The 12370-nt window shown below is 37.2% G+C and overlaps 1 protein-coding gene across 2 annotated transcripts in view; it reads right to left on the reverse strand.

Moving 5' to 3' along the window:
• Positions 1-12370, reverse strand: part of PDGFC (platelet derived growth factor C) — a 144701-nt gene that overhangs the window by 105409 nt on the left and 26922 nt on the right. Inside the window, exon 2 of one of the 2 annotated variants that reach the window (XM_020781399.3) lies at positions 3459-3512. The exons of the other annotated variant lie outside the window; for it this stretch is intronic. Coding sequence (XP_020637058.1) covers positions 3459-3512 — 54 coding nt within the window. The remainder of the gene's footprint in view (positions 1-3458; positions 3513-12370) is intronic. 2 annotated transcript variants of the gene reach the window in all.

Raw genomic sequence — 12370 nt, forward strand, 5'->3', positions numbered from 1 at the left:
TTTAATTCCAAGGAAAGTGAATAAAGTTTGATACAAAGGTACATAAACAAAAGTCATCCAACCTTGAGTCTTTCAAATAACTTTGCAAATTGTAATTGCAGAATAAAAAATTATAATATTAAATTTGATTACTGTGTAGCTTGCACATCATTTGGGAAGCCAGTCAGTCCTTGACCTTTTCAGGCTATAAAATAAAGACTTCAACGCTTATAGAATTGACTTGGGTGATTATCATTTTTATTCCTAAGTATATAAGCTCTCCAATTTGATCAACAGGTTTTGTGATATGCGATTTAACTTTTAGCTACATCTTCCCACAAATAATGAAAAATCATTTTAAACAAGCATATATTTTCAACAGCTGGTGGTATAAAGGCTCTATTTAGCTGTAGCATCTCACTGTAATACAGTAATTTCTATGGACGGAAAAGAGCAGATACGGATTAAATGGTTTTCAATGCATTCCTATGGGAAATGCAGATTCAACATAAGAACTTTTCAACTTGAGAACCACCTTCCAATACGGATTAAGTTCTTAAGTAGAGACCCCACTGTAGTCAGAACAAGTAGTTAGTACATAATTTCATTTGAGTATTTGAAAGTTTTGAGTATTTTTTTATTTTTGCAGCTTCATTCAATACTTAAATAACTTGTAGTGTAGGAAGAAGAAGCTTCATTAAAGCAGAGTGAAAATAAAGCTCCTGCAATCCTGGCAAAGTTTACCTGCCATGCTGTAAGCGAACATAAATTAAACATGCAAGAAATTGGAGCAAATATCTTTACATAATAAGCATGATTCCAATATCACTTATTTTCTTTTCTGCAATGGACTTTGAGCTACAAATGAGATTCAGTAATAAAACCACAACTACACAGCTTATTAGTCTATAGCAGAAATTTTGTGATGCAAGTACAGAAAGTATTAGATTGCTATGTGTTTCCTTTTTTATTGCCTGTAATTCTCAATTTATTTCAAATTAAATTCTATATTAAAAAGAAAGATGGAATGATAACCCTTTAAATGAATTAAAAATGGTCAATGTTTGCTTTTACATCAAAAATTCATTGGACAGCACTGGCCATAGTGTATGTTACAACGTCAAGTAAGAGTTAAACATGGTATCTGTTGTGACATATACTGCTGCTATGCAGAAAAGACCTTGAAAGCTTTCTACAACTCCATGTCAAAAAGCAAGTTCTGGGAATCTGATAAATACAGCTTTAAAATACTCAAATTTGTTATCTTTAAAATATATAGCACCTCTTCCATGTAATCAAAGTATATCACTTTGTAGAATGTTAAATGTTAAAGATACAAAAAGACCATAATCTAACTTATTTGGCGGGGCACAACCCATCTACAGCCATACCATACACAACCTAATACTATATAATAACAATTAAGCCTGCTAATTTCATTAAGATATCAAAAGTCAAAACTCTGCCTCCGAAGAGAAGAGGACTGGAAGTTTGATGCCACAACCAGAGATTTTACTTAAGACAGCAGGAGATACCCAGTATTGAGCTGTCTTTTCTAACCTTAGCTTTGAAATCTAATCCAGTATTCTGATTCTCTCTCTCTCTCTCTCTCTCTCTCTCTCTCTCTCTCTCTCTCTGCCTGGTTAGTTTCATTTTCACAGATATTTTCTCAATGAGAGCTAAGCAGAATCAAAGTAAAAGTAACTGAGTTGTTAGATCCTTTGCAATATGATACTGGCAAATCCACCATCATGCTGAGCATAAAACAGTGGTGTTCCTAATCATCTTCTGACTAGCCCCAGTCATGCACACTAAATGGTGATTCTAGAATTACTTAAGAGGCAGTAGGAGCAGCAAAATATTTTCTGAAAGGATAAACCATGGTGGTAGTTGTTTCCCATGTTTTGTTAATCAAAATGAAAATGTTAGAAGACTAGATTCATCAGCTTTTAAAGACTTAATCAGTGGCTAGCTCAAACTGACATACTGTGTAACTTCTTAATGCATGACTAATGCACTGATTATTTAAATGGCATGATATAATATGGCAATGTCTCATATTTCTGAAGCTTGGGAACTATCATACTTCTTGCAGAAATTCCTGTTTTGCAGTTGCAACACATTAATGTAGCATAATGTAAATGGTTGTGAAAAGTTTCAATCTTCAATTTATGTCAGTGGAGGATGGAGACAATCAGAATATTAAGACCTTTAAAATGTTTTTCTATCTGAAAAAAACAAAGCACATACGAGGAAAACATAAAAATGAAGCTAACAGGACAAGTATGGAAGAAACATGAGGAGACAAACTCATAACAGTATAATGGAAACCACATTACCAGCCCTTAGGGAAGCACTTTTCATCACAACAGTTTGTATCAAAGTAGTAAAAAAAATTTTATTGTGTAGGCTTTTCTGGGCAAGACACTCTAAAGCAGTGAAACTACCAAGAAGGCCCTGCTCTATCAATCCCATCTCCAAAAGTCAGACAAAGAGCAGAGCCTTTCCAACAACTTCAGAAACTAAAGAGTTCTGCTAATTTTTCCAGCTACTCAGATGTGCCAAAATGAATTAGGATGGAATTAAAACACAAATGAAAATGTTACCACTCACACTACAAAGACTAAACATTCCACTTCCAGAGGACTTTCCAGAACTCAGCTCCAATAGTATAATAGTTTCAAGGCCAAAGACCGACTTCTCTCTCAAAGCAACAAATTTTATCTGCAGTCTTATCTAAAGAAAGTGGATGGTTTCTTTTTTCATTTTGTAAATTGCTAAAAGAAACTGCGTAAGTTTATTTGAATAAACTTACGCAAATCTAAAGAGCAGGTCCAATGATGAACTAAATGTAGCTACTATTAATTTCATATTGTGCTCTACATTGTAAAGATGTTGTACTTCCTTTACAATGGGCAGGGGTGCATAGAGTTGGCCAGAAACCTACTGGTGTTTGTGTTAGACATGTGTAACGTGCTGCAGCTAATGGTTGTTAATTGACAAGGCGTCAAGTCACCTTGGTTGTGCAATGGGTGTGGGATCAGGCATGATCAACCCAAGACACATCCCAGAACTTCATTACACTACTTAGCCATAACTGGCCATAGGCAAGTTACACAAACGTTACAGAAACATTAACAGGATTTTGACCATTGGGTTTTAATTAGTTTATTCTCATCCAAACATTGATTATTATTGTTATTTAAAACCACAGCATCTTACTAAATTCACCACGAATTAGGAAACTAAACACAATTGAATGACCAAGAATTTTAAATGCATTGCAATATTCATATTACTAAAGAACACATGAATTTAAAGAATTTTACTGAGGAATTAACATTCTGAATCCCTTCTATTTTGTGACTGAATTTCTGGCCTGAATTCTTTTAATTCAGAAGTCCAATGCCTTTACTGCAAACTGAAAACAGTTCCTTCGACTGTTTCATGACAGCTTTACTTATCAAGCATTCTCTTACCAGTTTTGGCCTCTTTTTCCCTTTCAGTCTTCAGAGATACACTAGATAGGACAACTGTAAATAAAAAGGCAGAAATCATGTAACTACAGGTGTCCCATGAAGTTTTCCAGTGTAGTGGATAAAGTAATGAACTAAGGACTCAGGAGGCCCAGGTTCAAATCCCCACTCAGTCACAGAAACTCACAGGGAATGTGGAACTGGTAAAACCACTCCTTAAATATTTCATTTACTCTGAAAGCCCGATTAGGGTCCTTGTAAAATGACTTGATAACATGTGATAACAAAGAACAGTTTAAAAAATTTACTGGCTGCCATTTTCCCCTCACACAAACACACACATTGCTGCAGTTGCTACTAGAGTTCAACAGCATGGTGCTTTCATGACATATTATTGCCATCTTTTGAGACTTTTGAACATTACTGATTCAGCAGAGGAAAAGCAAGTGCAAGATGCAAAATCACACAAATATTCGAGTTGCTGTAATTTTTACAGCTGAATTAAGGATTCACACTGCAATTAATACTATCTGAAATACTTTTACAAAAGTAACTGGTAACTGGCTGAACAGCACTATGAAGGGTTCTTGTGTGTAGTCCCCTTTTGCACGGAAATACACTGTGCAATGTGTTTGCCTCCTGGCAAATAGAAGGGGAAGATATGGAGGCAGTGACAGATTTTACTTTTTTGGGCTCCATGATCACTGCAGATGGTGACAGCAGCCACAAAATTAAAAGACACCTGCTTCTTGGGAGGAAAGCGATGACAAACCTAGACAGCATCTTAAAAAGCAGAAACCTCACCTTGCCAACAAAGGTCAGCATAGTCAAAGCTATGTTTTTTTCTGCAGTGATGTATGAAAGTGAGAGCTGGACCATAAAGAAAGCTGGCTGCCGAAGAATTGATGCTTTTGAATTGTGGTGCTAGAGGAGGAGGCACTTGAGAGTCCCCTGGAGTGCAAAGAGAACAAACCTATCCATTTTGAAGGAAATCAACCCTGAGTGTTCACTGGAAGGACAAATCCTGAGGCTGAGGCTCCAATACTTTGGCCATCTCATGAGAAGACTCCCTGGAAAAGACCCAGATGTTAGGAAAGTGTGAAGGTAGGAGGAGAAGGGGATGACAGAGGATGAGGTGGTTGGACAGTGTCACCGAAGCTACCAGGAGGGAGGCAATGGAAGACAGGAGGGCCTGGCATGCTCTGGTCCATGACGTCACGAAGAGTCGGACACAACTAAATGACTAAAAAACAACAAATCTATATCTATCTATCCATCTATCCATCCATCCATCCATCCACCCACACACACTCCCCCCATAATTCAGCAGCAAATAACCTTGAGCCACATAGAATCTGCATAGAATCATTCTTCAAGTAGCATGAGAAATGAGGAAACTGGTCTCAGACTTAAATAACATGTTCTGTGGAAAAAATATGTAATAGTAAAATAGATTCACTAACTGATTGTGAAGAAATTGTATCAACTATCTGTAATAGTTTTTTCCACAGAAGGATGAGTTTCTCTTTACTGTCATGCTTTGTGCTCTAAACCAGTGGTTCTTAACCTTTGTTACTCGGATGCTTTTGAACTGCAACTCCCAGAAACCCCAGTCAGGACAGCTGGTGGTGAAGGCTTCTGGGAGTTGCAGTCCAAAACTCCTGAGTAACTGCTCTAAACTACAGCAAATACAACTTTCCTTTAACTTACATAAGCTAACCATGGCTCTTTGTCCAAAATTTCTTTGTGTACAATGTCTTCCTGTATTATTTTATTAGCATTGCTTAGATTATGTGTAGAGAAGGAAGCCAATATTAAATTAAAATATCATATATGCTCCCTTTAAGCCCGTTTAAATCTATGCATATTTGCACAATCTTATTTTTTACACAAACTGTTTCTACCAACCAATCTCTTTTCTCCCCACCCCAACTTCAATGCTGAATTGTATTTGCACCTTCCACCTCCTACACATACACTGTTTTACTCACTGAAAAGTATATATGTCTTTTTGTGTATGCTGGATCTACAATTCCCAGATTTCCCCAGCCAACATGGTCCATGATCATTCCACCCATGGAATTCTATAAGTTATAGAGCAAAAACACAAATGTGCACAAGTCTACTGAAAAGTAGAGGCAGGGTCCTCCTACAGACCTGATGCAAACTGCACTCACTGTACTCACAATGTGCATTGTCCCCCCTCCAAAAAAGACACAAAACGTTAGAACATTTTTGGCAAAACAGATTACAAGTATGTGGATCCCAATCTAGATTGGAAACATACATGGGGACATATGGTTATGGCTCCTCCACAGGGTTAAGACTCTTCCAATGCTTAGTGTTGCAATCTGCATCAGGTACCCGTGTGTCTACTTTTCATTAGGAAAAAGAGGTTGCTAGTTATATCTTAAGAGCAATCTATTTTAGAAGTATCTAACAACTAGGTTAGACCCAATTCAAGAACAATAATAAAACTAAAAGGAGGACATCCATGCATCCACAGTTACAAGCCTGAAAACAGGAACTCCCTTTATAACATTTGTATTTCTTCCCACTTAGTACATTAACAAGACCTGGAGCTGACTGCAGCTCTGATCATCAGCTTCTCATAGCAAAATTCAAGGTTAGACTGAAGAGAGTAGGAAAAACCACTGGGCCACTCAGGTATAATCTAAACCAAAGCCCTTATGAATACACAGTGGAAGTAAAGAACAGATTTAAGGAACTAGATTTGGTGGACAGAGTGCCTGAAGAATTTTGGATAGAGGCTCGTAACATTGTCCAGGAGGCAGCAACAAAAACCATCCCAAAGAAAAGGAAATGCAAGAAAGCAAAGTGGCTGTCCAATGAGGCCTTAGAAATAGCAGAGAGGAGAAGGGAAGCTAAATGCAAGGGAGATAGGGAAAGTTACAGAAAATTGAATGCAGACTTCCAAAGAATAGCAAGGAGAGACAAGAGGGCCTTCTTAAATGAACAATGCAAAGAAATAGAGGAAAATAACAGAAAAGGAAAAACCAGAGATCTGTACAGGAAAATTGGAGATATTAGAGGAACATTTTGTGCAAAGATGAACATGATAAAGGACAAAAATGGGAGGGACCTAACAGAAGCAGAAGACATCAAGAAGAGGTGGCAAGAATACAGAGGAATTATATCAGAAAGATTTGGATATCCCGGACAACCCAGACAATGTAGCTGCTGACCTTGAGCCAGACATCCTGGAGAGTGAAGTCAAGTGGGCCTTAGAAAGCCTGACTAACAACAAGGCTAGTGGAGGTGATGGCATTCCAGTTGAACTATTTAAAATCTTGAAAGATGATGCTGTTAAGGTGCTACATTCAATATGCCAGCAAGTTTGGAAAACCCAACAGTGGCCAGAGGATTGGAAAAGATCAGTCTACATCCCAATCCCAAAGAAAGGCAGTGCCAAAGAATGCTCCAACTACCGTACAATTGCACTCATTTCCCACGCTAGCAAGGTAATGCTCGAAATCCTGCAAGGTAGGTTTCAGCAGTATGTGGACCGAGAAATCCCAGAAGTACAAGATGGATTCCGAAGAGGCAGAGGAACTAGAGACCAAATTGCCAACTTGCGCTGGATTATGGAGAAAGCCAGAGAATTCCAGAAAGATATCTACTTCTGCTTCATTGACTATGCAAAAGCCTTTGACTGTGTGGACCACAGCAAACTATGGCAAGTTCTTAAAGAAATGGGAGTGCCTGACCACCTTATCTACCTCCTGAGAAACCTATATGTGGGACAGGAAGCAACAGTTAGAACTGGACATGGAACAACTGATTGGTTCAAAATTGGGAAAGGAGTACGACAAGGCTGTATATTGTCCCCCGGCTTATTTAACTTATATGCAGAATACATCATGCGGAAGGCTGGACTGGATGAATCCCAAGACGGAATTAAGATTGCCGGAAGAAATATCAACAACCTCAGATATGCAGATGATACCACTCTGATGGCAGAAAGTGAGGAGGAATTAAAGAACCTTTTAATGAGAGTGAAAGAGGAGAGTGCAAAAAACGGTCAGAAACTCAACATCAAAAAAACTAAGATCATGGCCACTGGTCACATCACCTCCTGGGAAATAGAAGGGGAAGACATGGAGGCAGTGACAGATTTTATTTTCCTGGGCTCCATGATCACTGCAGATGGAGACAGCAGCCCCGAAATTAAAAGACACCTGCTTCTTGGGAGGAAAGTGATGACAAATCTGGACAGCATCTTAAAAAGCAGAGACATCACATTGCCAACAAAAGTCCGAATAGTCAAAGCTATGGTTTTTCCTGTTGTGATGTATGGAAATGAGAGCTGGACCATAAAGAAAGCAGACCGCCGAAGAATTGATGCCTTTGAATTGTGGTGCTGGAGGAGGCTCTTGAGAATCCCCTGGACTGCAAGGAGAACAAACCTATCAGTTCTAAAGGAAATCAACCCTGAGTGCTCACTGGAAGGACAGATCCTGAAGCTGAGGTTCCAGTACTTTGGCCATCTCATGAGAAGAAAAGACTCCTTGGAAAAAACCTTGATGTTAGGAAAGTGTGACGGCAAGAGGAGAAGGGGACGACCGGGGATGAGATGGCTGGACAGTGTCTGCGAAGTAACCAACATGAATTTGACACAACTCTGGGAGGCAGTTGAAGATAGGAGGGCCTGGCGTGCTCTGGTCCATAGGGTCACGAAGAGTCAGACACGACTAAACGACTAAACAACAACAAAAGTACATTATTATTCCAAAAACACTACCAGACTGTTAAATATATGCAGACAAATGGCACTGGAGGGACACAAGAGTGGGCACAAGAGTGGTTGAACCTCTACAATATTTTTATGTCCAAATGAATCTATTTTTAATTGCAAGAGCAATTTAAGAATTCCAAGAGAACTACAAAGTTCAGCAAAACCGAACATATTATCTGATTCATGTACTTAATACGTGTCTTGTTTTTTGACCAAAACCTGCAAAATTATATTTCTGAAACTACTTGCGGTTTTATTTTGTTTTTAACCTAGAAAATACACTAGGAAATGGCAAGAGGTTGAAATAAGATATGAAGCTACAGAATAAACCTTCAGAATTCTAATGCTTAACAGTTTCTCCTGAACATATGCATGACACACACAGAGACACACACAGAATTATTTTTATAGAGAATAGAAATTCTTCTATTTCCAATTATTAAAAGCTTTTACAGTATCAAAAGGACAATTATGAACAGATTATAACATCCTAAATGGCATGAGGGTGCTAATAGTTGCTTCAAGCTAGCTTAGCATGAAAAGTTTATATTTCTATCAAACAAATTTTCAGATATTGTCTCATCTTCTACTATGATAAAAGGTATTTCCCCCTGAAATATCCATACTAAAGTACAAAAAAACAGGTTTACCAGCTTCAGTTTCCTGGCATGTATGTAATTTTAACAGATTTTCCTAAAAATTATTTATGGCTGCAACAAACCAGAAAACTGCAATAAGATTGTTAGTATGAACTTGAGAAGACCCACTGAATAAATGAGGCTTATTAGCTCAATAATTAGTTAAGTGCCTTAAGTGATTCATTGGATGTATTCTAGTTGGAAGTAACAGCTGGATTTAGTCCAGTGGCATATACTTGCAATATCATATGATTATTTTATAATTTAAAAAGTAATAAATAAGATCCAATCAAATCAATAAAAAAAAACTGCCAGAGAAAGAAATATCCAATTCAACAATCTGTGTTGAAAAGCCACTCAGCTGCACCAGAGAAGAGTGCACAGATTCTTAATCTTTCAGATCTTATGCCCCACCGCTCACTTTGTTAAAGAATTTAGGTCCCACTACCACAGACAAAAAATATTTTTAGATATATGTCACAAGCAGAACATTTGTTATTACATTTATCATTTACACCACAAATTGGAAGGACAGAAGCAGAGTGTACAATTCATGGCAAGAACATCATTCATGTTCACTTATAATGAAGGGAAACAACACATGGGTTGCAAATCATGTAAGAGGAATAAAGGTTTGGTATTCCAAATTACCACTAGCTTGCCAAAAATCACAGATGGCTAATCTGTAGCAGCAAATGCCAACACAAGACATCACACCAAATCTGAAAGAGGTCATGTGGACTGAGGAAGAGCCAGTTCTTGTTGTTATGATAATTCTGAATCCCGTCACTTTTGTGTCTGATCAGAAGCACATGTGCCACACTATGAAAATGACAGGCATAGCAGACAGTCAAATCCTTTTACAGGCAGCAGTCTAAAAGCTCATATAGCATTGCCCAGAAGGCACTAATATGTACCCATCTATTGTTCTTTGGCGTTGGAGAAACACTAGGGCTTCAAATAATGAGCCAAGCTAATGACCAGGTTCATACAGAAGACTTTGAACATGAGCTGGTCTTTGAAATAACTTGGTCACAAATCATTTGAGAGCTTTAAATGTTAATACTTCTTGAACTGAGTTCAAAACCAAGTATGGCAACAAACAGAACACAAATAGTACTGGACTATTATGATCTGAATGTCTCAAAACATATTAAAGTATGGCTGCTAAATTCTTATCATCTGAAATTTCCTCACGTTTTTTCAAGAACAACCAGATGTAGATGGCAATGTAATTACCTAATTTAGATAAAAAATTTCAACCATGTCAGTTTATAGTTAGGTTTATCATTAAATGGACAATAATTTGATCAAGACTATTATCTGCATTTAAATTTAATTCAAATCAAATGAGATTTAAATCATGATTGAACTTATTCCACTTATTTCAAGAAGAAAGATGTGCAGCTAACATGGTCTTGATCCAAAGCAATTCTAACAGTAGAAGGAAATGTCAAGGCTCACACTGAGTAAGACTTTAGCTACCTTGTTACCTATCAATTACAGTACAGTAGTTGCTAAGAGCTGTGTCAGGTATATGAGAGTATAAGACAACACATTTATCTTCAGTCAGTCACTTTTATCAACAACAAACCCTTAAAACAAAGAAGTGCTTGAGATTACTTAGTGGAAAATAACTGGATGTTCAAAACAACACTGTGTTCCAACTGATGTTTGTTAAAGAGTTGATCATCTGATGTACAAGTCTGCCTTTCAGAATTGTGTTCCAGGCAGAGCAAGCTCCAGGGACAGGATTAAAACAGTTCAAAGCTTTGGCTACCAGGATATAATCTGAGATGGCAATAATAGAAGCAAAATAAAACACAGTGTAAATTCAAGCATAAATGGTCTAAATAAAGAGCAGGCAAGTCAGGCAAGGGCAGAACTCAGAACATTAGTTTCTGAAAGTAACTCAGTGCATTATTCATTATTTACCTGCAGACAAGTTACCATTATCTTTATTCCTGTTTCAATCACACAAATAACTGCTAACCTGCCAGGTTGTCATCATCAGCAGGCCTGAAAAATTCAGATAAATACTCTGCAATTCCTTCTACTGGTCAGTTCTAACGCTGCATGTTCAAAGTACTTATAGGGATCCGACTTTTGCATTTTTGGAAATAAAGAACTCCCAGTACCATAATTTGGTGGGCACCACCATCACCCCATGCTGAATTGCAAGGAATCCTCATGTCTCACAAAGCTGCAGCAGGATGCCTTTCAGCGGAATGAAGAAATGGTGCGGGAATAGTGCGGAAATAAGAGGTATGCTTTATTTCCTAATGCTTGATGGCTCTCAGCTCCATAATTCCTACCGATTTAGGAACCCCAAAGTCGCTATTTACAATATTTAAAAAAATCCAAAAAAGAAATACAATCACTTGCCACTTAGGACTTCTAATACAGCAACTGTTAAGGGAATAGTATTAGGGATTCAGAACAATTTTACTGGATTTGACATTATTAATGAAACAGTATTTTCACATAATCTGAGAAGAAACATACCTTCTCTCAACAATCCTCATGTTTACAAGGCACATAGGAGTTTTCTGAGGAGTGATATGTGCAAAAATGATCTACATATTTTAAAATGTAAACAGCTAAATCTATCCAGTTCTAAAAAAAAAACAGATGGAAACACATATTAATTAATGGGGAAACACTGCATACATTAGACAAAAATAACAAATAAATGCACTCTCTTGACAAATGCATTAAAATACACATGGATTTCAATGCATGAAAGACACACAAAGAGCCCCCAGTTGATACCCAACCATCATAGGCAAACGTGTACATGGAACTGGGAGAAATTCAATGAATGCATTTTATATCCCTATGTCATATGACAGCTACCAATTCAGCTATAAACACAAGCAACCAATGACATCTTGCAAACTAGACTTTCTCCTGAATTTTTAGTATGGGCAAATCCAACATTAAGTCACAAACTATAGTCTCTAACTTCCTGTCTCAGCATATTAATGATTGCCTGCTTCATGTCGTACTGCCAGATTTCTGGTCCTAACATAACCATATATAGAGGCTGGTGTACAGAACTGGCTTTTAGCAGCCTCTGTATGGATGCTGTAATATGTAGAATTCATCTTTAAACCACTAATTAGATTGAATACTTATTTCCACCATATACTAGTAGTGTTTTTCATACATATATACTAAACCCATTTGCTAAAGACAATAAAAATTAGCAAAGAAAGATATTAAAGTTTTAAATTCTAGGATAACTGAACGTTCCACAAAGTAACCAAGAAGAAATATTGCCAAGATCTGTCTGGATGCTATTTTTAGAAATAGAAACAATGATTCAACTCAACTAAGCAGCAACAAGGAACCAAAGACATACTTTTAGAATATACTCAAATTACTATTAAAGGAGAATCTGTTCATATTTGAAGGGGAATACAGAAGTATTTTTATTTTTATGCCAGTTTTTATACATTTTTAGAATAGTAACAAAGAACTGTCCACTAAATCAAACAACATAACTTCATGTGATTTAA

The sequence above is a fragment of the Pogona vitticeps genome, chromosome 5 (assembly GCF_051106095.1).
Source record: "Pogona vitticeps strain Pit_001003342236 chromosome 5, PviZW2.1, whole genome shotgun sequence".
Lineage (NCBI taxonomy): Eukaryota > Metazoa > Chordata > Lepidosauria > Squamata > Agamidae > Pogona > Pogona vitticeps.